The 25,922-nt window shown below is 37.0% G+C and overlaps 1 protein-coding gene across 1 annotated transcript in view; it reads left to right on the top strand.

The window, feature by feature from the left end:
* BBS2 (Bardet-Biedl syndrome 2) overlaps window positions 1-25,922 on the top strand; it is a 47,791-nt gene that overhangs the window by 6,734 nt on the left and 15,135 nt on the right. The window contains exons 2-7 of the mRNA XM_036750540.1: window positions 7,422-7,649; window positions 8,725-8,850; window positions 9,821-9,883; window positions 10,686-10,763; window positions 12,591-12,695; window positions 12,781-12,867. Coding sequence (XP_036606435.1) covers window positions 7,422-7,649; window positions 8,725-8,850; window positions 9,821-9,883; window positions 10,686-10,763; window positions 12,591-12,695; window positions 12,781-12,867 — 687 coding nt within the window. The remainder of the gene's footprint in view (window positions 1-7,421; window positions 7,650-8,724; window positions 8,851-9,820; window positions 9,884-10,685; window positions 10,764-12,590; window positions 12,696-12,780; window positions 12,868-25,922) is intronic.

Raw genomic sequence — 25,922 nt, 5'->3', positions numbered from 1 at the left:
CAAAGATTTAGTAAAAATGCCTACTGTGTTTTGGATGAATCTGTAAAGCATTGCTAGGGAATGAAATTAGATTTTTCCTTTTTTTCCCTGTTTAATATATTTTTATTTATTTCGTTAAATATTTCCCAATTACATGTAAAAAATTTGACCTTCATTTTTTAAAATTTTGAGTTCTAAATTCTCTCCCTCCTTTCTGTGCCTTCCCTTTCCTTGAGAAGGCAAACAATTTGATGAAATTGGATTGTTTTCTAATGATTGTCTTATTCCCTGAAAGTATCATCAAAGCAATTCTCAGACTACTGAGCTTGATACTGGGGGAAAAATGTGGGAGAATTGGAGGACTGATACCAGTGTTGACATAGGATGATAGAATTTAGAGCTGTTGGAGACCTTAAAATGGCATTGTTTGAAAAAAGCATTGATTAAGCTCTTAATAGATGCTAATCCTTGTGCTAAGCATTGGGAATAGAAATAGAAATGGAATAATGAGAATAGTTCCTGTTCTTCTAATTGGGAGGAGACAGAATATATAGGAAAGTTTAGCAGTATGGCAGTTGAAAAAGCTAGGTAGTCCTTAGTGTTGAAGATGCTGTTAATATATAATAAATATTTATTGAATTCAATTCAGTTCTAGGATTCTATAAATCTCATCTAATCCATTCAGTTCTGAGATTCCATAGACATCATCTGATCCATTCCCTTCATGTTTTGAATGAAGAAATAGATTCCCAGAGAGGTGAAGTGACTTGCCCAAAGCCGAAGTGACAGAACCAGAGTTTGAATCTAGGGTCTTGTGAGGCTTCTTCTTGTTGACATCCTGCTGCACTGTCACTTGGACCCAGCTTTGAGCTGGATACTAATGCTAGTGAATGCCTCTAAGTTAGACCCATTTGTTTGTAGAAGTGAATCAAGACTAGCCAGAACCTAGTTTGATTCTCTGGCTTTAAATGTTACTCACTCTTATTCTAAGTAGTTCTGATTCTGACCAAAACTGATTTCCAATTGGGATGTACTAGAGAAATAGTAAATCTTCATTTGCTTGCCCTTTCAATTTAATATGCTCTGATTCATGGGCCTTTTGAGGTATACAGCAATCTGGTTGCTAGAGCTCTTGGTTAATTACCTTTTTCCTTTTTAGGAAATAAAGTGTGATAATAGTAGCTCTTAAAAATACCTGTCATTTTCAAAGGTTTCTCACATCAGATGCTTTTTGGATATTGACACCTCATCATACATAGTTTACAATGATCAAAGTTAATGGCTACTGATTTTGTTTGCCTAATCAGCCATCAGCATCTGGTGGTGGGTAGCATTGGCCACCTAAGACAGTCAAAACAATTGAAGGGCCCCTGCTCCTCATGTCTAGTGGAAAGAGAAGTTAGTTGGAAATTTGATTTAAGTAATCTTCCCCAGTTTTACCACTAATTAGCCATGTAACTTTGAGCAAGTCATTTACCATTTTTGGGTCCCAGTTTTCTCTTCTGCAAAATTAGGAGATTTGACTAGATGACTTCTAATTCTTCCAGCTTTAAGATTCTATGATTAATTTTTAAATTCTTCACGATTATCTGTAAGACAGATGGACACACTGCATTTGTTACAAAGAAAACTGTGGAATATGGTGCATGTGCAAATACAGAGAGTGATGATAAAGAACCTATTAGAAGTCTGTTGTTACATAACTAAAGATTTTTTTACATTGGATCAGAAGAGCTATCCACATTAAATTATTGGGGTAAATTAACTACCTCTGCTGTCTGAGAGGGGAGAAGGCAACCTATGTAATTGGGCCTCATTCTGCTTTGGGTACATGTCTTTTCAGTTGTCATTTCTGACATTCAGGATCTCAGAATAGACTAGAGTTTTCAGAATTATGGAGTGAGTGCAAGACTCCTTGAGCCTGGAAGGAGTGAAGAAATGGCCAAAATTATTGAATGTTTCCTAGTATAAATAAAACTTCTTGTTTCAATGAAAAACAAAGCTCAAATTGAAAGCAACAAAAATGAAACTAACATTCATATCAACAGACAATGGATGTACTCTAGTGATTATTGGATATGTATGGGAAAAAAGTAAAACTTGAGTTGGTATGTGTTGAATCTCAAAGTTATCAAGATCTGCCATTGTCATTGTTAGTTCTTTGTAGGCTCATGACACAAATGAGTTGTAGTATCATATTGCTTCCTGAATTTAGGTATATAAACTGAGAGTTAATATTTCCATGGAAGTTAAAAGTATCATAATAGTGTCACTCGTTTTGTTATGGACAATATAAATTATTTTCCCCAAAGTCCCGCAACTTAAAAAAAAGAATGAGAATGGTAGAAATAATTGTTTGCATTTTTAACAATTAAATTTAAATTTAATTGTCTTAAGTTTTTATTGTCCCAAATTTTTAAAAAGAGAAATATCTCTTTTGAAGAAGAAATACATGCCTTATTTGAAGAGAAAACTTGTTGGAGTGGGAGAAACTCATACAAAAAACAAGAGTCAAAAAGAAACTGAAATACTGAAAATATGATACATTGTATTGACAACACTGGTTTTTGATAGAAAGGAAAACCCCAGTGTGTGCTTTGACTACCCCAGCTACAGAAAACATGAAACCCAATAAATTGAGATGGCATCTTAAAAAATGTACATGCAGAATATGTTGACAAAACCAGTATTTTTCTGTATAAAATTAGGTGTTTTAGTAGGCAAAAATAAACTAAAAAATAAACTACAATGTCTGTAACATAAAAAGGATCGCTTATTTCATTTAAATTTGTATACAGAGTTACTAAGTATAAAAATAAGCCTTCGCTGTTAGGGAAAAAAAAATATTACATGCTCATGTTCACGATCTCTGAAATTCCTTTATCTGACCACAGTCAGTTGTCATTACACCTCTTCTTTGCAACGATAAACCCAGTTCTTCTCCCTCCCTGTGGCCTCTAATCCCTCTACCCCTCAGTTTGTTTCCTAGCTCATCACCTTGCACAGGCTATGCTCTCCTTCCTTCCTCATCTAGACCTATTAATGAAGCAGTTCAACTCCACTCTGTCCTCTTTTTTCTTAAAAAAACATTTCATTAGCCCGTTCCCCCTCACCTTCAAAATGGACACACATTTTCTCCCCATATTTGAATGTAAGTACTTCATTTTTGTTTATTCCTTTATCTTCATTCGTGTTTACCTTTTTGTGTCTTTCTTCATTCCTGGATTTGAACATCAAAGTTTCTCCACGACTCTGGTCTTTTTATCAGAGATGCTTGGAAATCCTCTATTTCCTTAAAGGCCTTATAGGCTGGGCAGTGAGACCCCGCTCTGTCCCTGGGGTCTGAGCCATTGTGCTGCAACTGGCTTTTGAACTTCCTCTTTTCTTGTTGTACTATCCAAGGCCTCCCTACGTGGGAGCATCAGCCACCATGCAGGTCCCCTTCTCACTCTGCCCTGGTTATGTGACCCACAAGTGGATAGCGGGCAACAGCGTTGCCAATTGGCACCTGTCTCTCCATTGCAGTTCCCAGTTATGGGTCCTGGGGGAGCCCTGGTTTAGTCTGGGACCTATTCTTGCCCTTTCTTCTCCCTGGGTGTTGAAATGTTCTGCTTAAGGGATGCTCCTGCCACTAGCCAGTCCCTATCTGCCTATGCCATGCTTGGCTGGATAAATGACTCATTGTGACTTTTCCTGAATTTTCACATCAGGATTTGGTCTAGTGCATTTTCTACATCTGTTTGAAGGAATTTGTGTACCTCCCGTTACTCCTACATCTTGGCTCTTTCCTACACTATCCTACTTGAGTCCCTTCCCCTAGCCCCTTTATAGTAGTGCCAATCTTGATCCACTATGTAGGGCACCCTCTCCCCTTTCTTCCTTCTCTCCAGGTGTTTGTTTACTCACAGGGCTCAGAAGAGATAGAACTCCATTCCTTCTGATGAGATGGAGTATCACCAGGCCTTTTATCTACTCTGCCACTGCCTTCTGTTGTCCTATATCCGCCTTGCCAACTGCCCTGTCTTAGAGCCCACTCTTCCCCTCTCAACTTATGTAATCTAGAGACCTCTAGGCTTTGCCATCTGCCCCTGCTACCTTATACGTTCTAGGCCTTTATGCCTGCCCTGTAGTTGAACTTTTTTTAATGTCTTGTCTCCCTCTTTTAGAGAACAGAAACTGCCTTGATTTTTCTATTTTTATCCCTATCATTGACATAGTTCTTGACACATAATTAATGCTTATTAATTGTATTTTCATTCATTCACTGTTTCCAGGAACTTTGTGCCAAAAAACAAGCTACCCATCACAATAATGTTGTTATGATTATTCTTTGATGTAACAAAAATGAAAATTGTAAATAATCTTATCAACAAAAATCTGTATTTATTACATTGTTTTATGTGCTTAAGATTGTTATAAAATTATAATAAATTAGGTTTATTTGAGTAAAATGCACACTAAGAAAACTATTTGCAAAACTATTTATTGTCTTAGGAAAAATGTGGAAGCAGCAACAATTTTTTTCCCTAAAAACAAAGGGCATCATTGTAAAATTTGGAAACTACTGGTATAACTTAAAGACTTACGGTTGGAGATTAAATTCTGACTTAAATGCTTGACATCAAAGACTTATTCTAAAGTAGGATCTTTGTGGGGGAAATAGCTGGAAAGAGAATAGGAACTAATTCTTGAATTTAGGGACTGGGGAGTTTAAAAAGTTTCATTAAAAAGTTACCTCTAGGTGGCTCAGTGAGTAGAGCATGGGCTCTGGAGTCAGGAGGACCTGAGTTCAAATTTGACCTCAGACACTTGACACACTTCCTAGCTGTGTGACCTTGGGCAAGTCACTTAACCCCAATTGCCCTGCCTCTCCCCCCCCAAAAAAAAATAAGGAAAAATTTTTAAAAAGTTACCTCCAATCTCTTGACTTGAGAATTCTGAAATTTGACTTGTCATCATGAGACTAACAAAACACAATGACTAGAAAACTTAGGCTTGGGACTTACTCTTCTTGCTCTAAAGACTGGTCCTGGGAGTTTCATTCTGGGTTCTAGTCTGAGCAGGGGTGTTTTAGCTTAGTTCATTCTAAACTGAATAGTCTTTACTTCTTTAGTAAAGTTCTTTCCTGAAACTTAGATCTCTGGGACTACCAAACTAATTGTAAGGGGTCTTTTGAGACAAGAGCAGAAGAATCCAAGTTGTGAAGAATATAGACAGCTCTTCAGAAAGGCCTAAATAATGCTGCACATTTTTCATTTTCTTAGGTGCAAGGACGGGATCGTAGTAATTATTGTTGTGGCCTAGACTGGGCATCTTCTTTGTGTCTAGTAACCAATTCATATGAGCTCTTGATTAAATAGTAGGGAATGAACTAGGAAAAGTGTTATTCCATCCTGTGGCTCTTAATTAGCATTACCCAAATTCTTTTCAAACCAATAACAGATACAAACATAATGATCTCCACTTTCCTCTGTTTTTTCATAATCAGTGAAGTTATTTATTTTGCTTGTATATGTCCTGCATATATTTATATCTATATATGTTGTTTTCCCTGAATAGAATGTCAGCTTCTTGAGGATGAGAACCATGATTTTTGTCTTTGTGTCTGCACATAGTGCCAGGCACAAAGTAGGAACTTAATTAATGCTTGTTGATTGATTATTTTACAGTTTTGGAGAAAAATTCTTAAAAATGTGTAGAAGCATTTATATTAAGATTTTTTTTGGATTAGAATTATTTGCATCTACTTAGAAGTTCTTTAATTATGCCACATAGAAGATTTACCCCATTATCAATCTGTCCCCTCTCTTTCAGAGGCTTTAGTTTCTATTTCTGAAAGCTCATTTGGTGTAACTTTTGTATGTAGTGCCAGAGTTAGTTATTTGTAGAACATATTTGGTAAAGGTGGATACAAACATATTCCCCCTTCCTCTAAACAACATTGTTGAAAATTTATTAAGCCATCTCCTTAGTTTATAATCTTAACTTTATAATCTTTAAAATAATCTTGTTTGAAATTACAATAAGCAGAAAATTTCTCTTATTTGAATATTGGTAGTAAATCAGTTTTTTTGTATTGAATCATATGATTTATTTCCTAATGTATTTACATGTATTGACAGAATCTAAGTACTGAAAGTCTTTATGAAATTATTCTTGGTTAGTTACATTCCACAACCAGTGTTCTTTTTATATCAGTTAAAGAATCTTTTGGTGTTAATTTCTTTTTGTTGGACTATACCAGTGATTTCAATGGTATGCAGAACTCCTGGTAAAGCTGTTTCGTACACTATTGCAAATTGGCAACTGCTTTGAATTTATAGTTTTAAAGAGCTGCCTGGGGCACTAGGAAGCTGTGATTTGCCCAGGATTACATAGCCTCTATTTGCCAGACTCAGGACTTGAATCCCGGTCTTCATGACTGAGGCCATTTCTTCATGCACTAAACCATAATCCTTCATAACTTAGTGTTAATTATAAGATTGAGATGTTGGAAGTAGAAGGGATTTCAGAAGTCATCTGATCTAACTCTCTCATTTTACATATGAGAATATCAAGGCTGAGAAAGGTTAAAATGACTTATTAAAGGCCACAAGTTAGTTACGTTGTAGAAACTGTAGAATTGGTTGCCCTTGGGTAAAGCATTTATTTCTTTATCTCATTGACATTGGCTATGAAAGTCTTCAGGAAGTTGTAGAATTTTTATAGCTCAGAGATATCCCAATTGGTCAGGATGTTTTAAAGTTTAGGAGATTAACTTGTAGATTCCTAGATCAAACAACTACAAAAGACTTATTATCTTTTGGAATATACATTAATTATAGTCTTAGAAGCTAACAGTGGATAGTTGTATATAAGGCTAATTAATACAGGTGTTCTAGCATCTGGGATGTTTGAACTGCTGATGTTTTGCATGTCAGTTATACTAATAAGCAACAAAAGAAGTGTATTTATTGACAATCTCTTAGGGAACCAATAGCCACTGGTACATATAACATTAGGAGGCAGCTCAGTGGATAGAGTGCTGGCCCTGGAGTCAGGAAGTCCTGAGTTCAGATCCAGCCTCAGACACTTACTAGCTGTATGACCTTGGGCAAGTCACTTAATCTCTGTTTCCTTTAATCCACTGGAGAAGGAAATGGCAAATCACTCCAGTATCTTTGCCAGGAAAACCCAATGGACCATACTGTCCATGGCGTCACATAGAATTGGACACGAATAAATGACTGAACAACAACACCACATATAACATTGGTTATGACTCAGAGTTATCTGTCTTGTCATTCTGTATTATGCTTGATTTATGAACTCGGTAGGTAGTTAAAGAGTCTCTGTCATATATTTCTAATGTTTATTACTTGATATGGAATGGTTAGGATTGTTAGCTGTTTAAAATTTTTGGTATTTGGTAAAATAACGTGTAATTGTTTTTTTTTTTGTAGGTTTTTATTCACAATCCTCATACACGTAGCCAGCACTTACACACACCTCGTCTTCTCCAGAGCCCCCTTGATGCAGATGTTTCCCTTCTCAACATTAACCAGGCAGTCAGTTGTCTTACAGCAGGAGTACTGAACCCTGAACTAGGATATGATTGTCTTCTGGTGGGAACCCAGACTAATCTTTTGGCCTACGATGTTTACAACAACTCAGATTTATTTTACAGAGAGGCAAGTAGTGTATGATAGTTAATTCCCATTACCTGTTTGTGCATATCACTTTTTATAAACCATAGACTGACAAAAATCTCATTTGTTGCACCCATTCCCTCTTTCATAATCATGTGAATAATGAAAGCAGAAGATACACTGACAGCAGTGAAAATGAGAGCTCACATTCAAGGAAGTGAGGGAGGAAACAATAAAAATATAAAAAGTAGGCACAAGAACTCAAAAAACCCATAGTTCTCAAATGTTAGGGCTAGCAGTCCTATAGACCTAAATGGGCCCTGGGGAGCATCTCAGTAGTACTTTGATGCCTTGTTACTTTAAGGATTCATGATGTCATCAATGTGAATACTCCTTTCACCTACCAGGTACTGACCCTCCTTCATACCTTACTAGATAGTATTAATGAGTTGCTGTGTTTAATAAATTAATCACCCTGAGACAAATTTGGTGATGATCTTCCAACTTAACTAGGGTGGTCCTTGGATAACAGGCATAGCCTGTTTGGTTTTACCGGAGCATGTTATATGTTGGCAGAATGTTCTAGAACGCAGGATCACTTTCATATATTTTCACAATGAAGTGTTGAAAGAGGACTTGAGTGGATGCTTGTTGTAATATAAGAATTAAACACCCTGATATGTCAAGAAAAGGTTAAATTCTGTTCAGTGTGCTATGTTTAAAAAGGCAGGTTTATGCATAATACATTTTAGAAAAATTTCCATCCAAAATGGTTAAAAAATTAAAAAAAAATTTTTAATGAGTAAAAGGATAAAGTCAGCCATCTAGAATGATTTATTTTCCAGGGGTTCTGATGGCCAAGATTTTACTGTAGTAACCTGTCAACAGAGCTAAGAGAATACAGGACTAAGTTTAATCCTGGTGCTATCTTAGGCTTGAGTAAGCCACTTATTTTCTCTGTCCTGGATTTCCTTATTGGCAATCCTGATCTACATCTAATGCTATGAACTGCTATTTATTAATGATTATTAGATAATTTGGGGGCTATAGATACAAAATAATTCATATTTAAATGTAGACGCCTCATTAAATGAGAGTCATTTTTCTTTTTCTTTAGGTTACAGATGGGGCAAATGCAATAGTACTTGGGACGCTGGGAGATATTCCATCACCTCTTGCAATTATTGGTGGAAATTGTGCTCTTCAGGGCTTTGATTATGAAGGAAATGATCTATTTTGGACGGTATGAAGTTAAAAAAGTTCTGTTTGTGTGCCTATAAGAATTTAATTCTGGTAAATAATTGTCTTCCCTATGATATTCTTTAAATATTTCATGATTTGTTGGGCTTGTTGGTGCACACCTATAATCCCAGCTACCAGAGAGACTGAGGCTAGGGAATATTTTGGGCTCAGGAATTCTGAGTTGCAATGTGCCAAATCAATCGGGTATCTACACCAAGGCCAGCATCAGTATGGCGAGTTCCTGTGAGTGTGGGGCAACCAGCACCTCTGGCCAAAACTCCTGTGCTGCCCGTCAGTTATAGAATTGGAGCTGTGAACAGCCCCTACACTTTTAGCATGAGGGAGACGATAGGGAGAACTAGTTTTTGTATATGTATTTGTGTATAATTATTCCTGTATCGACATACCCACACATATATAGTGTGTATATATGTGTGTATATACATATTACTATCTGTCTCTCTATCCATCTCTCTATCTCTCTGTCTATTGTGTGATTTGGTAATAAAAACACTAGGCCTAAGACAGAAGCTTGAATTTTACTCCTGCCTCTGCTCAGACCCTTGACAACCTGTGTGGCCATAGGCAAATCAACTTATTATCTCTGAGCCTCAATTTCTTCATCTGCAAAATGGTGCTAACAATACTTGTAGTGCCTACCTTGTGGGGTAGCTATGAAAATAAAGTGAGCTAATATACAGGAAATATTTTCTAAACCTTAACATTTTACTAAAAATATCAGTTGCTACCATTGTTGTATGCATTGTAATTGGCCTGTTGAGTGACTCAAATCTGATTACAATTATATTTGTTGTTCTCTGCGTGGAAAAAGAGTTTAACTAGTACCCTATGGTTCTTTATTAAATCCTCTTTATTTCTCCATATGGCAAAAGTAGATGCACTAAACGGGACAAGAGGGAACTTTAATGATTCTTGGTTTTATTTAAAACCAAATATTGGTTTTATTTTAGGTTACTGGAGACAATGTTCATTCCTTAGCATTGTGTGACTTTGATGGTGATGGGAAGAAAGAGGTATGTGGGAGAAGAGATTCTTCTGTGTATCCAGCTGAAAAATGTTCTTGTTACAGTGATATTAAATGAGAGATGTGTTATATTTCTAATGTTTTTGTTACCCTGTTAATAGGTAATAGGCCCCATTTGACCTTCTTCCCTATTCTGATCAATTAGATGACTCATTTGTATACCTGCTTTTTAGATCTGGGTAGTGTTGTTTTGAAATACAGGATTAATATCTAGAGTCTAAAAGAATTAAATGAACCATAATCATAGGGTTTCATAATGTGCTTCTGATGCCTTAGAAACCAAATTAGTGGGTATTCTTAGTTTTGAGCAACTTTCAGTTTTCCTTTAAATCTTTTGTCTATGAGAGATTTGAGAAAAAAAAGAATTAAAATGTATTGGGAGCCTGTTAAGTCATGCATGTGTAGAAGAGCACTTTAGTGCTTGAATAATGCCCCTCCAACTTGTGCATGGATGGTGACTTCTGGCTTTGGACACAATGATCCCATCTATAGGGAGCTGCTGACAGATGAAAGGAGCTGGCCGGGGGACGTTTTGGGGTGCCTGTTATGAGTATGTACCTAGTCTTTCCTTATTCTCCACTTGACAGGATAGCTAGGTGGGCTCTTCTAATCCTGATCATGTTTTAGGCCTTGAATTAGAGATAAAGGTGTTTTGCCTCAGATAGTGTGTATGTGTGTATCTTAGATGGAAGGAATGCCCTATAAAGTGCTATCACAGTTTTATTGTGTATCTGCTGTAACCTTTACCTGTTCACTGGAAGAATTGAGTAAACATGTTCTTTTTATTTTAGCTTCTTGTTGGGTCTGAGGATTTTGACATCAGGGTTTTTAAAGAAGATGAGATTGTGGCAGAAATGGCAGAAACAGAGGTAAGAGAGAACCTAAAAATGGGTCAGTGTTGTTTTAGAATTAGCCTTTAACAGATAGGCATAGCAAAGTCTGTTATGGCTTTAGGATGAACTTTGCTTTTCATTACAGAGAAGCAGTGATGTAAGAAACCTATTTAAATTGTATGCTTTATAGATGAAGTAAAGGAAACGTTCAGGATTTCTTCTGTGTTTGGGGTAATATGATAATGAGATGGAATGAATTCTCAGCGTGAGCTTTTAATTTAGGTTAGGTTTTAATTTTGGGTTACCCATCACTGGATTTCTTCAAGTGGAGGCTGGGAATATTTTTTGGGAATATTGTTGAGAAGGCCAGTAGGTGCCCAGCAGCCAGGCTCTGCTTCCCTCAGGTGGCCTCAGGAACAACCAGAATGTCTAGCACCTTTCTTCTTTGTCCCAAGGTGAGAGGGGAAGAGCAGGACCAGAACTCCAAGATGGGGGGGCTCTAGGAGGGCCATGCCTTTCTCAGCAGCCCTAAGGGCCAGAAAGTCCAGGCCAGGGTTGGACTAGATGACCTCAGAGTTCTCTTCCATGTGAGATTCTGGAAAAAGTTGACTGAAATAAAAAGAAAGTACCAAAGATTTAATAAGGAACTAATAGACATTGTTGTATATGCATATTGTATAGGGCCCACCAGACTTGGAGTCCTGTGTCAGAATGGTTATGTGACTCTGGACAAGTCACTTGACCTCACTGTGCCTCAGTTTCCTGATTTTTACAATGAGGGGGTTAAACTTGATGAGTTTTTAAGTCCCTGTTACCTCTAAACATATGTCTGGATTTTTTGTTTTTTTGTTTGTTTTGAGTCTGTAGATTTTAATGTAAGATTCTGGGAAAAGTGAGACCTAATTTGTTAAAATGTAGAATCTGTAGAAATGTTGGTCTACATGGCCATTTCCCCTCTCTTTTAGTAAGGTTTATTGCTAGTCAGTTGTTAGCATTTCCCACTCAGAAGAATCGTAATTAATTTGGCAGATGAGCAGTGTTAAGAATTGCCAGAGAGTACGCTGAGCTAAGTAATTCTACTATTTGACATTAGTGCTCTATGTTCAGAGTTAAGTGAAGTGGGTGGTTTAGCAAAATGATGTAGGTGGAAAGGAAGTTATATAATGTAAAAAATAGATCATGTAGTTGATTTCTTTATCTATTTTTACATCAGAGTTAGAATTAGAAAGCAAAAGTTCAGGATCATATGATTAAGTTTAAAGTTTTAACTTAAAGGGATGATTCACCTTAGCTCTAAAAGATATTATCTTTTTATGGGTGATTTCTTTGCAGTTATATATGTATATGATATATGCATATTGAATATAATTGTAAACATGTACATTTTGTTTCTCACTTTAAAGAACATTTCAGTGCATTTTTAAAAAAATAGCTACGTGTAGTATCTCTCACATGCATAAAAGTTAGATTTTAAAATTTGAGATTGCTATAAGGTATCCTTTATTAATTATGGATTATTAGAAATCAATAGGTTAGAAGAATCTTTGAGTATGTATAACATATTGTCCTTACTATAAATCTTGCTACATATGCATTTTGTTAGCACTTCCTTTTTAATTTCATAGTTTTCACTTCATAATTTGCCAAAACTTTTGCTGCTTATTATTGCTATAAGGACAAAATTTTGTAAAACTAGATTTAAATCTGATCAGCCACTTTTGAAGTAGAAATACACTAGGAATGTACATTCAAGTCCAATTTTAAAAGAAATCTAGAAAAATATGCAATTTTGTGTCTTTGTTTTGTATTAAATAGAATTTCAGTGACAAGTGTGATATGTTTCTTTTGTTATGCTTTTTATAGACAATTACTTCTCTTTGTCCAATGTATGGCAGTCGTTTTGGATATGCTCTTTCTAACGGCACAGTTGGTGTTTATGACAAAACAGCGCGATACTGGAGAATTAAAGTTAGTATGATTCAACCTCGTATCTTCTGCAACGTTGTACTTTCTATTGAGAGAGCTTCACTAATTGTTTCTTTCTTTTCTTTAGTCTAAGAATCATGCAGTGAGCATTCATGCATTTGACCTTAACTCTGATGGAGTACGTGAACTAATCACTGGTTGGTCTAATGGAAAAGTAAGTTTAAATAGAATTTACGTAGTATAATTTCCCAAGACTAATTGGTTTAGAACCAGAACACACAGCACCTTCGTCATGACTTGAGTGGCATGCTGTTTCAAGTTTAGCTGAGTGGGGACCTTGAGCAAATTGGCTGAATGAGCGGTTATATCTAAGCCCAGCTCCGCACCTTCATCTTAAAATAGCAGGAAGGGCACCAAATCTGAAATAGCAACAAATAGTAAGAAAGTATAGAAAGAAAATTATCTGAAGAATGGCATGACAGAAAAAACAAAAATGAGTTGACATTTGAGAACAGGTTCCAAGACAATGCATAAATAAGAAATCAATTTGAAAATTCCTAAAGAAAGGGGAAGTACTATAGCAGCTATTGTGAGGACAAAATGATAGGTAAAAATGACAAGAATCTCTAAAATGTTTCAGAAGAACAAAAAGAGAATAAAAGAAAGATGGAAATTAAGATAAATAGACATCTCAAAGAAATAAAAAAAAAGTAACAAATGAGTAGATAATTTAGAACAGCACTGTCAAACTCATGGCCAGGGTACCGCTGGCAGAACTCCGTAATACACCAAACCAGATTAAAATGTAATTGGGAAATGCTTAACCAGATAAATTGAAATACAATGAAACATCCGTATCCACAGGAATCCCTTTCTATATGAGTTTAATACCACTCCTTTAGAGCAAACAATGGAGAATGTTCCCCAGATAGTAAGTAAACTTAAAAAGAGATTGGCGGGGCGTCTAGGTGGTGCAGTGAGTAGCGCACCAGCCCTGGAGTCAAAAGGACCTGAGTTCAAATCCGGCCTCAGACACTTGACACACTAGCTGTGTGACCTTGGGCAAGTCACTTAACCCTAATTGCCCTGCCCTCCCCCTGCAAAAGTGTAAAAAAAAAAAAGAGATTGGCACATTTGGAATTAAAAAGATGCAAAGATGGAAGTAAAATGGATAGAACAAAATTAAAAGGACACATGAGATATTTATGTGTCAAGGAAACTGAAACTGACCTTGAAGTCAGAATATATAGAGAATCTAAGGATTCAATTCAATTCAATTTAATTCAACAAGCATTTATTAAGCACAATGCAACAAGTATAGGCTAGGCTTCGGGAATACAAAGACAAAAATGAAACAATACTTGACCTCAAGGAGCTTACATTCTGCTGAGGGGAGGGAGAAGAATATATATAGAAAATTAAATAAAATATGAACAAAGCAACTCCCTTGAGGGGGTGGGGAGAGAGAATCAGGGTAGCCTTCCTACAAGAAGTAGATCATAGGTCTTCAAGAAAAACAAGATGGAATAAAAAGCCTAAATACTGTATTTCAGTAAATCACAAAAAAAACTGCCTAGAAATATTAAAAACAGAGGTCAAAGGCTAGATTGATAGAATCTCCAAGATAGTAACAAAAAGAAACATTAAGTTTAATCCACCAATAAACATCACTAAGTTTTAGAACCTCAGCATTAAATAACAAATATTACAGACATCTAGGAAAAAGACTTTCTTGTACCTATGAAAAAGAGTATGAATTACTCAAGACTCCTCCTTGTTTATGAGAAATGAAAGGAAAAGTTGAAATGTGATATTCTGAAAGCAAAGATTAGCCTAGCCTACCAAAACAATGAACTCTTAAAAGTTAAACTGATTGTTTCATCATTCTTCAGCCCCTTTTGAATCTTGACTCAAACAAACATAAGAAGGGTAAACAAGTTAGCAACAAAAGAGTAAGAATTTTAAAAATTAACTGATTTTTTGGTTTATATATCACATTTATTTCTGAATTTATCCTTTCCCTTAGTCCTTTACCCACCCGGTCATTTTTTTCTTTGTGAAAAAACAATTTTTTAAAGGAAAAAAAAAACAATTTAGCAAAAGTAACCAATACATCCACCTCAAGACTAAGAAACTAAATCATTGCTTATATGCTTCTAGGGCTCAAGTAGGCTATTAAAAAACACTCAAATCTTGTTTGATTTCTATTGAGACGTCAAAATAAGAGTATCTATGGGCATACTCCTTTTTCAAAAGGAGTAAAAAGTAACTAGGAGGATGAAAGGGGAAGGAACTGAATTCATCTTTCTCAGTCCCTCATTAACAAAGTAACCTTTTTTAGAGTGGGTATGTTCAGAGGAAAGTTTTTCAGGCAATTTTTTGCCTGAAATGGTTGGGGAAAGGATCTGAAAACTGTGTCCTGGCTGCTGGCATTGGAAAAGGTAAAAGAGAATAATAGGGAGGCAGGACCTGGTGGAGCAATCAGGAGTTGGAGAAGCAGCAGGACTTTATTCCCCCTATGGTGAGAGAAGTTTAGTGGGATATTATAGTATGTTTCCCAGATGTGGTGTGTGGGGGTATGGAGGGGACTCGAGTGGGTTTCATCAAGAGACAATGGGTTACTTGATGGGAGGCGGGCTTCTTAGAACCATTTCTGACCCCAAAGGAGGGAGAGTTTGGGTCTCTGAGAATGCCTGGCATAAAGCGGAAGTGGGCAGGGGAAAATAGGTCCATAGGGATAATATATTGGTTTCAAGATGGTCATGTAGTGAGTGGGAAGAATGTCGGAAAACTCTGTAATCATATTCTGATAGACTAGCTAGAGAGTAAGTTTTTATGTTCCAGGTGGTCTATGTTGTTGTTTTTTTTTTATGGTGCCAATTTTAATTAGATTTTATTCTCTAGGGTAATAATTGCATTTCCACTTGTTTACAGTACTGATAAAGTACAATGTTGTTCACTTCTCTTCCTCTGCACTCATTCAAGTATTCAGAATGCCCAGATTTACACAGTAGCTTAAATGTTACTTTTACACTGCTAGTGCCTTGGCCACAAATTTGAGTCCTTCAATTTTTGGAAAGCTCTGTGGAATGCTCTTTCTTCAATGGTGGGTCCAGAAGAAGTACCTCCAGATGGGGCTTCTCCACCCCTTGGGAGCCCACTAGGCATACCTTCTGGCATTCTGGCAAGCCCCCTGTACTCTGATACAGCTTAGTAATGATGGGGTTGCAGACCTTCTCCAGTTCTTTCTGCTGATGCTCAAATTCTGCCTTCTCAGCAGTTTGGTTCTTATCCAGCCAGTTGATCATTTCATTACATTTGTCAACGATCTTCTGTTTGTCTTCTTCACCAATTTTGCCTTGCAGTTTTTCATCATCTACGTTGGCCCTCATGTTGAAAGCATAAGATTCAAGAGAATTCTTGGAGGACACCTTGTCTCTCTGCTTTTCATCCTCAGCCTTGTATTTCTCAGCCTCTTGGACCATATGCTGAATGTCTTCTTTGCTCAGATGTCCTTGGTCATTGGTGATGGTGATCTTGTTCTCCTTGCCTGTGCTCTTATCCACAGCAGAAACATTGAGGATGCCATTTGCATCGATGTCAAATGTTACTTCAATCTGCGGAACACCCCTAGGTGCAAGAGGAATTCCTGTGAGCTCAAATTTGCTAAGCAGGTTGTTATCCTTTGTCATTGCTCTGTCACCCTCATAAACCTGAATAAACACACCAGGCTGATTGTCTGAATAGTTGGTAACAGTCTGTCTGCTTGGTGGGGATGGTGGCATTACGTTTGATCAAAACAGTAATAATTCCACCAGCAGTTTCAATTCCAGGGGAGAGAGAAGTGACACCCAACAGCAGCAAGTCCTGCACATTCTCAGATTTATCTCCAGACAAAATGGCAGCCTGGACAGCTGCACCATAAGCAACAGCCTCATCAGGATTGATACTGTTGTTGAGTTCCTTGCCATCGAAGAAATCTTGCAGAAGCTTCTGGATTTTGGGGATTTGACTAGAACCACCCACCAGGACAATGTCATGAATTTATCTAGCTTGGCATCTCTTAAGGCCTTTTCCACAGGGTTCAGTGTGCCACGGAAGAGATCAGCATTCAACTCTTTGAAACGGGCTCAAGTGATTGATGTATAGAAGTTGTTACTTTCATAGAAGGAGTCAATCTCAATACTGGCCTGGGTACTGGAAGAGAGGGTATGCTTAGCATGTTTGCAAGCGGTGCGAAGATGGCGAATGGCCCTCTTGTTCTCACTGATGTCCTTCTTGTGTTTTCGCTTGAACTCGGCAGTGAAATGGTTGACCGTTCTGTTGTCAAAGTCCTCTCCACCCAAGTGGGTGTCCCCAGCTGTGGACTTGACCTCAAAGATGCCATCCTCAATGGTAAGAATGGAGGCATTGAAAGTACCACCTCCAAGGTCAAAGATCAACACATTTCTCTCAGCACCAACCATTTTGTCTAAGCCATAAGCAATAGCAGCAGCAGTTGGCTCATTGATGATTTGGAGCACATTGAGACCAGTGATGTTTCCAGCATCTTTGGTGGCCTGACGTTGAGAATCATTGAAATAGGCTGGTACTGTGACCATCACATTTGTGACAGTCTTCCCAAGGTAAGCTTCACCAATTTCTTTCATCTTGGTCAAGACCATAGAAGATACTTTTTCTGAATAGAAACTTTTGGTCTCCCCTTTGTACTCCACTTGGACCTTGGGCCTACCTGCATCATTCACCACCATAAAAGCCCAATGCTTCATGTCTGACTGTACAACTGCATCATCAAATCTGTGGCCAATCAGACGTTTGGCATCAAAAACTGTGTTGGTGGGGTTCATTGCAACTTGATTCTTTGCAGCATCACTGATTACATGTTCTGTGTTGGTGAAGGTGATGTAGCTTGGGGTGGTCTTGTTTCTTTGGTCATTAGCAATGATCTCCACTTTCCTGTGTTGGAAGACTCCCACACAGGAGTAAGTGGTGCCAAGATCAATGCCAAGGACGTAGCTGACCAGTGGAGAAAGAAGGGCTGGTGCTGCGCTGAGTAGACCTGTTTTGTTTTTTAAATCAGTCATAGAATAACATTTAAGTACAAATCCCTGAATGAAAAATTAGATTCTATAATCTCCTTGAAAAGGAAGAGGGTAGAATAAGAGAGGAATTTAACATTCTGTGGAAATGGTCACCATCAATGAGTGTTATTCATACTAAGAAATTGGATAATTGAGGTATAAAACAAGGCGGGGGAGGGTAAAGAGTTAAAAGAGAGAACTGATAAAGGTAGATTCTAGGACTTTGGGCTTGACCCTGGGTACTTTGACACTACCACCACTCTAATTCAGGTCCTTATCACCTCACACATGGTTTATTGCATTAGTCTGCTGGTGGGTCTGCCTTCCTCAAGTCTCTCCCCACTCCAATCCATTCAACTCCATTCAGTCATCAGTGATTTTTCTAAATCACAGGAACCATATCACCCACCTACACAGTAAACTCCAGTGCCTCCCTATTGCCTCTAGGATCACATACAAAATTCTGTTTGGTGTCCAAAGTCTTTCATAGTAAAGATTAAGAAATGCTTATTGATTGAGTAAAGGGAATACATCTTTATCAATATACCTTTTTAAAAACTGATCATTTGCTAAGACATAAAGTCAGAAATATTAAACATTTGTTTAGAGAAAAAAATTTTAGGGGATCTGATGATAGATTGCACTGGCTTAAGAAACTCCTTGTTGATGGAGTTCTTTCTGTCACTGTAGACTAACAGCTCTGGAACGTATGGTCATCAAGAATTATTTGGTGCACTGAGAGGTTAAAGGACTATCAGAAGCAGAGAGACAGTTTGTGATAGAAGTATGACTTGAACTCAAGTCTTTCTAACTCTGAGGCCAGCTCTTTATCTACTCTAAATAGTCTCAGAAAAAGAAAATGAGCAAATCATAAATAAACTACCAAAGCATGGAAGAGAAGGGAAAAACCTAGTCCAAAAATTTTTCCAAGTAAATTCTATCATATACTTAATACCTATGCTAAATAAATTATTCTACTTAATAGATAAAGAAGATATGACACTAAGTTCTTTTTATGAGATAAATATTATTTTGATAACCAAACCTGGGAGAGATAAAGTAGGGGAGAACTATATCAATATTACCTGCGAATCTTGTTGCAAAAAAAAAATAGAATTTGAGCAAAGAATCTCTGTGAAAATATTCAAAAAGCATTCATTATGACAAGCTGGATCTTTACTAGGGATGAAAAGATAGTTCAATCTTTAGGAAGCGATTAGCATAATTAATCTTACAAATAACAACTGTTATTTTTACATACTTGTATCAATAGATAATGAAAATTTTTTAACAAAACAGCTTTCATGCATTCATTTTAAAAACATTTAAATATTAGAGCCTTTCTTTAATATGATCACAATTATATAGCTAAAATCAAGCACTAGCATTATTTGTAGTAGAGTAACACTAGAAACTTTTTCACAAAGTTCAGGGGAATGTAAGACGAAAGCCTTCTTTCTCACTATTATTTGACAGAACAATCCATAAGCATTTATTAAGTGCTTGCCAGGTGCTAGTCATCAGGGATATAAAGACAAAAGTGAGAGAGTTCCTGTTTTTGAGGAGCTTACAATCTAGTAGTACTAGTACTAGAAATGATAGCTATAGAAATAATATGAGAAAAATAAAAGGAATATTGGCAAAGAGAAAATAGAAAAACTTTTATTTGTAGGCAATATGATGTTTAATTAGAAAATCCTATAGAATTAGTGAAGAAGCTAATTGAGATGATTAATAGCTTAGCAAAGAATCCAAAATGAATACACAGATATCATCAGCACTTATGTATATTGTGAACAAAAACCAAAAGAGAGTAATAGAGAAATTATATTAAAAATGACTACAAAATATATAAAATATCTGGTGTTAACCCACTTGTCACAGTCTAGATGTATATAAATACAACTATCCAATGTTTTTTACAAAAATCAAGGAAGCCAAGTAGGTTAAACAATTAGAGAGAGAGAGATTCATTATTCATTCTGGGTCATACCAGTACAATAAAAAATGATGATATTGCCTAAAGTAATACACAATTTTAATCATGTACCAATCAAATTACAAAAGTCACTTTGTAGAACTAGATTAAAAAATTCATGTTGATTCAAAGAAAAGTCAAGAGTTTTAAGGGTAATTTTAGGGAGGGAGGAGGAAAGGATGAATGAAAGGGACTTAGCAGTGCTATCTTTAAGCAATAATTGGAAAAACAAATTAGTCCTGGTTAAACATGTTAGAAACATTGATCATTGGAACAATATAGCTGAACAACACACATTACACATTACAAGAGAAGGAATTTCCTCTTGAACAAGTACTAGGCTAGAAAGCACAAGGCCAGAAAGTAGTTTTGCAGAAAGTAGGTATTGACCAGCATAACATATTATATACCACCATAGTTCCAAATAGGTAAGCAATCTAAATATAATAGTTCACATCTTAAAAAATTAGACAAGAATGGAAGGAGGTACTTTTTACAACTGTAGTTAAACAATAATTAAGGCATAGAATAAGACAAGCTGTGGACTGGGAAAAAAAATAAAACAAAACCAGAACTTCATTTGTATCAAGAAGCTCTAAAAATGTCTGGATACACCCAATGTATTGGTAATTGATATGAATATATAAGATTAAGCCATTTTCCTTAGCCTTTCCCCCCAAACTTTATCCATTTACACAAACATCAACTCTTCCTTCCTCCTGTTCTCTTCCCCTTTTAATCAACAAAATAAAAGAAAAACAAAACCTCATAACAAATGTATATAGTCCAATAAAACAAATTTTCACATTGTATATCCAAATTCACTTTGCATTTCAAGTTGACTACCTCTCTGGCTGGAGGTGGGCAATGTGTTTCATCTTTAGTCTTCTGAGGTAGTGGTTTATCACCACATTGATCACGGTTCTAAAGTGTTTCAAAGTTGTTTTTCTATACAATGTTGTCATTTAATACATTTTTCTCTTACTTCTCACATTATTCTGCATTAATTCCTAGAGATCTTCCCAGTTTCCTCTAAAAATGTCTATTTTATGGCACAATAATATTTGTTACATTCCTTTACCACATTTTTTTTTTTTAGCCATTCCCCAATGGGGGTTAATTCCTTAGTTTTTTGCTTTCGGCTGCTATGAAAAGAGCTGCTATAAATATTTTTGTACAGTTGGTTCCTTTTTCTCTTTACTTGATCTCTTTGGAATGTAGTGGCCGAGTCGAAGGGTATGCACAATTTAGTATATTTTGGAGCATAATTCCAAATTATTTTCCGGAATGGCGATATCATTTTACAGTGCTACCAATAGTGCACCTATCTTCCTGTAGTCTCTTCTACATTTCTTATTTTCCTTTTTTTGTTACCTTTGCCAAATTCACAAGTGTGAGGTGGAACTTTAGAGTTGTTTTAATTTTAATTTATCTTATATTAGGGATTTGGAGCATTTTTTCATGTGGTTTATAGCATGGATACCTTCCTTTGAGGGAAAGCTAGGTGGCAAAGTGGATAGCTTGCTGGTTGGGCCTAGATTCAGTAAGATTTATCTTCCTGAGTTCAAATCTGGCCTCAGACACTTATTAACTGTGTTACCCTGGGCAAGTCACTTAACTGCCTCAGTTTCCTAATCAGTAACATGAGCTGGAGAAGGAGATGGCAAACCATGCTAGTATCTTTTGCCAAGAAAACCTTGAATGGGGTCACAAAGAGTCAGGCATGACTGAAAAACAACTGAACAACAACAAAAATGTCTTCCTCTGAAAATTGCTTGGATGGGAATAGTTTTCAAAGAAGAAGTGTAAACTTTAACAACCATATAAAAAGGCTTCAAATTACTAATGATAAGAAAAATTGAACTGAAAACAACTCTGAGATTTCACCTCATGTCCACCAAATTGGCAAAGATCTTAAAAGGTAAAAATAGTGTTGGAGTAATTGAGAAGGCAGGCATACTGATATATTGGTGAAAATGAATTGGTCTAGCAACTCTTCTGGAAAAATAAATTGGAATTATCGGAGAAAAGTTACACCCTTTGATCCAGCAGTTTCACCACTAAGTTTATTCCCCAAGGATGTCAATAGCAAAAAAGAAAAAGCCTCATATCTAATAAAATATAACACTGCTTTTTTGTAGTAGCAAAAACTGGGAAACAATGGATACCTGTTGATTGGCAAATACTTATACAAAGTATGGTATGGGGATTCAATGGAATATTATTGCACTATAGGGAATAGTGAATATGAGGAATTCAAGGAAACAAGCAAAAATTTGTGTGAACTGCCATAGAGTGGGGGGAAAAAAGCAGACTTGGGGTGAACACTATGTACAGTGGCTTCAGTAATGCAATTGCAGACAACACTAAGAGACAACATAATGCGAATTAAATGCCAAGGCCAAAGTTGTTTGCAGGGGCTCGATTTTGAGCACAGCCCCCTTCACTTTGATAGAGAGCTAACATGTTGGTTCATGCTCCGTCAGTTCTGATTGCTCTGTTGGATGACTTTTTAAAACTATTTTTGAAAGAGTAGTTTTGTTGTGGTATAAACACAAAATGTATTGATAGAACTTCTTATGAAAAAAAATGAAGCTTGGGAGTGGAGCCAAGAAGGAGGAGTAAAAGCAGGGACTTGTTTGAGCTCTCCCCTAAACCCCTCCAAATATTTGTAAAAAATGACTCTAAACAAATTCTAGAGCAGCAAAACCCACAAAATGACAGAGTGAAACAAAGGTCCAGCCCAAGACAACCTGGAAAGTTGATAGTCTGAGAGAAGAGTGCAGTCCAGTGTGGGCCACAGCACAGACTGGGCCCCCTAGCAAAACTGGAGCAGGCCTCAGGGGACTGAATCACTGGCAGCCATGGCGGTTTCCAGACTTCTCAACCCACAAACACCAATGACAATTTAGAAGGTCAGTAGGAAAGGTTTGTTGGACCTGGGTGAGAGAGGAGCACAGTTGGCTCTAGCTCCAGAGTGGCAGCAGCAGCAGCATTGGCTGCTTCCAGAGCTCTTGGCCCACAGATGGTAGGAAGATCAAGCAGCTCATCAGAGGGGGAATACAGGGATCTCTTTGCTGGCACAGAGGCAGGATTCTCTTGCTTTGCCCCTGTTTTGTTCTGGGTTGTGGTCCTGGGGCAAGGAGGAACACTAATGGGGCAGAGCTTGTGGCAGTGGTGGAGAGGGAATCCTTCTCACAGTTCCAAGGCAGAAAAGCGTGCTTATGGTTACTCACAGACCAGAGCACAGACCAGGAGAGGAGTAAATAGCTCTCTTCTGATCATACAACCTTAGAAGAACTGAAAATTTACAGGTCCCTAGAAATATCTCTAAATATAGCTGCACAAAGCCTCTGAAGCTTGGGTCAGTACACCCTCCACACTGGAAGCAGAGTCCTACCTTAACAAAAAGCTAAAAAGTCAAGTAATTGGCTGGGAAAATGAGCAAACAGCAGAAAAAAATCAGACTATAGAGTCTTACTTTGGTGACAAAGAAGATCAAAACATACAACCAGGAGAAGACAACAAAGTCAAAGCTGCTACATTCATAGCCTCCAAGAAAAAGAAGAATTGGTCACAGGCCATGGAAGAGCTCAAAAAGGATTTTGAAAATCAAGAGAAGTAGAGGAAAAATTGGGAAGAGAAATGAGAGTGATGCAAGAAAATCATGAAAAATGAGTCAACAGCTTGCTAAAGGAGACTCCAAAAATGCTGAAGAAAATAACACCTTAAAAATAGGCTAACCCACATGGCAGAAGAAGTCTAAAAGCCAATGAGGAGAAGAATACCTTAAAAAGCAGAATTGGCCAAATGGAAAAGGAGGTCCAAAAGCTCACTGAAGAAAATAATTCCTTAAAAATTAGAATGGAAAGAAATGGGGATGATATGGACTTCATAACAACCTGGAAAAACCTACACGACATAATGCTGAGTGAGCGGAGCAGAGCCAGGAGAACATTGTACACAACCACAGATATATGGATTCCGTGAGGACCAACCCTGACAGACTTCGCTCTTCTCAGCAATGCAAGGTGCAAGGACAACTCCAGGGGACTCATGATGGAGAATGCTATCTTCATCCAGAGAAAGAACTGTGAAGTTTGAATGCAATGCAGATTGAGGCACACTACATGCTTGCCATTTTTCTTCTCTTTTGTTTTTGTTTTTGGGTTTTTTTTTTTTGGTTCTGTCTCTTCTTTCTCATGATTCATTCCATTGGTCATAATTCTTCTCCACAACTTGACTAGTGTATAAATTAATTCAATGCAAAGTTATACATGGTAGTTATATGAGATTCCATGCCGTCTTGGGGAGGGAGGGGGAAGGGAGGGGAGAAAATCTGGAACTCAAAATTATGTAGAACCATGTGTGGTAAACTAAAAATAAAAAAAAATAAAAAAAATTAGACTGGAGCAAATGGAAGCTAATAACTTTATGAGAAATCAAGAAATCATAAAACAAAACCAAAAGAATGAAAAAAATAGAAGACAATGTGAAATATCTCATTGGGGAAACCACAGACCTGGAAAATAGATCCAGGAGAGATAATTTAAAAATTATTGGACTACCTGAAAGCCATAATCAAAAAAAAGAGCCTAGACGTCATCTTTCAAGAAATTTTCAAGGAAAACTGCCCTGGTATTCTAGAACCAGAGGGTAAAATAGAAATTGAAAATATCTACTAATCACCTCCTGAAAGAGTTTCCAAAAGGAAAACTCCTAGGAATATTGTAACCAATACAGAATTCCCAGGCCAAGGAGAAAATATTGCAAGCAGCCAGAAAGAAACAGTTCAGTACTGTGGAAACATAATCAGGATAACACAAGATCTAGCAGCTTCTACATTAAGGGATCGAAGGATTTGGAATATGATATTCTAGGGGTCAAAGGAGCTAGGATTAAAACCAAGAATCACCTGCTCAGCAAAACTGAGTATAATATTTCAGGGGAAAAAATGGATATTCAATGAAATAGAGGACTTTCAGGCATTCTTGATGAAGAGACCATAGCTGAATAGAAAATTTAACTTTCAAAATACAAGACACAAGAGAAACACGAAAAGGTAAACAGGAAAGAAAAATTATAAGGGACTTATTAAAATTAAACTGTTTGGGGAATATTATATATACATACACACAGAGGGCAGAGGGTGAATTGAACATGCAGGAATAAATAAAAAATAAAATTAAGGGGTGATAGAGGAATATATACTGGGGTAAATTATCTCACATAATATGAAAATATCACAAAATATCTCACATAAATATCTCATAAAAGAGGCAAGAAAGAGCTTTTACAATGGAGGGAAAGAGGGGGAAGGTGAAATAAGGTGAACCTTATTCTCATCAGATTTGGCTTAAGGAGGGAATAACACACACTCATTAGGGTATGGAAATCTATCTTACACTGCAGGAAAATGAGGAAGGAGATAAGGGGGGGTGATAGAAGGAAGGGCAAATGGGAGGAGGGGATAATCAGAAGCAAACACTTGTGAGGAGGAACAGCATCAAAGGAGAGAACAGAATAAATGGGGGGCGGGATAGAATGGAGGGAAATATAGTCTTTCAGAACATGACTGTTATGGAAGTGTTTTGCATTACTGTACATGTATAACCTATATCAAATTGCTTGCCTTCTCAGCGAGGGTGGGTGGGGAGGGAGGAAGGGAGAGAATGTGGAACTCAAGGTTTTTAAAATGAATGGTAGAAATTGTTTTTATATGAAATTGGGAAATAAGATAAACAGGCAATGGGGTATAAAAATCTATCTTGCCCTACAGGAAAATAGAAGGGAAGGGGATAAGAGAAAGGGGGAGGTGATAGAAGGGAAGGCAGATTGGAGGACAGGGAATCAGAATGCATGCCATCTTGGGGTAGGGGGAAGGGGAGAGATGGGGAGAAAATTTGGATTTCAAAATCTTGTGGAAGTGAATGTTGAAAACTAAAAATAAATTAATAAAAAGAAAAAAGATGAAGCTTTGTTCTTGGAGGGGCTGCAGGAAGCCATTTAGGTTAATATACTGCTGTTGGAGCTATGAATTGGTCCAGATATCTGTACGCTTTAACTTAGCCATTCCTCTGCTATACATAAACCCCAAGGAAGTCAAAGACAGAAGAAGGAGCCCCCATATACACCAGAATATTCATTGCAGCACTTTTTTTTTTGTGGTTAGAAAGAACTATAAACTGTAGGTGTTTATCCATGGGGGAA

Source organism: Trichosurus vulpecula, chromosome 3, assembly GCF_011100635.1.
Source record: "Trichosurus vulpecula isolate mTriVul1 chromosome 3, mTriVul1.pri, whole genome shotgun sequence".
Taxonomy (NCBI): domain Eukaryota; kingdom Metazoa; phylum Chordata; class Mammalia; order Diprotodontia; family Phalangeridae; genus Trichosurus; species Trichosurus vulpecula.
The sequence above is the reverse complement of the archived record's forward strand: the minus strand, read 5'-3'. Positions and strand labels throughout refer to the sequence as shown.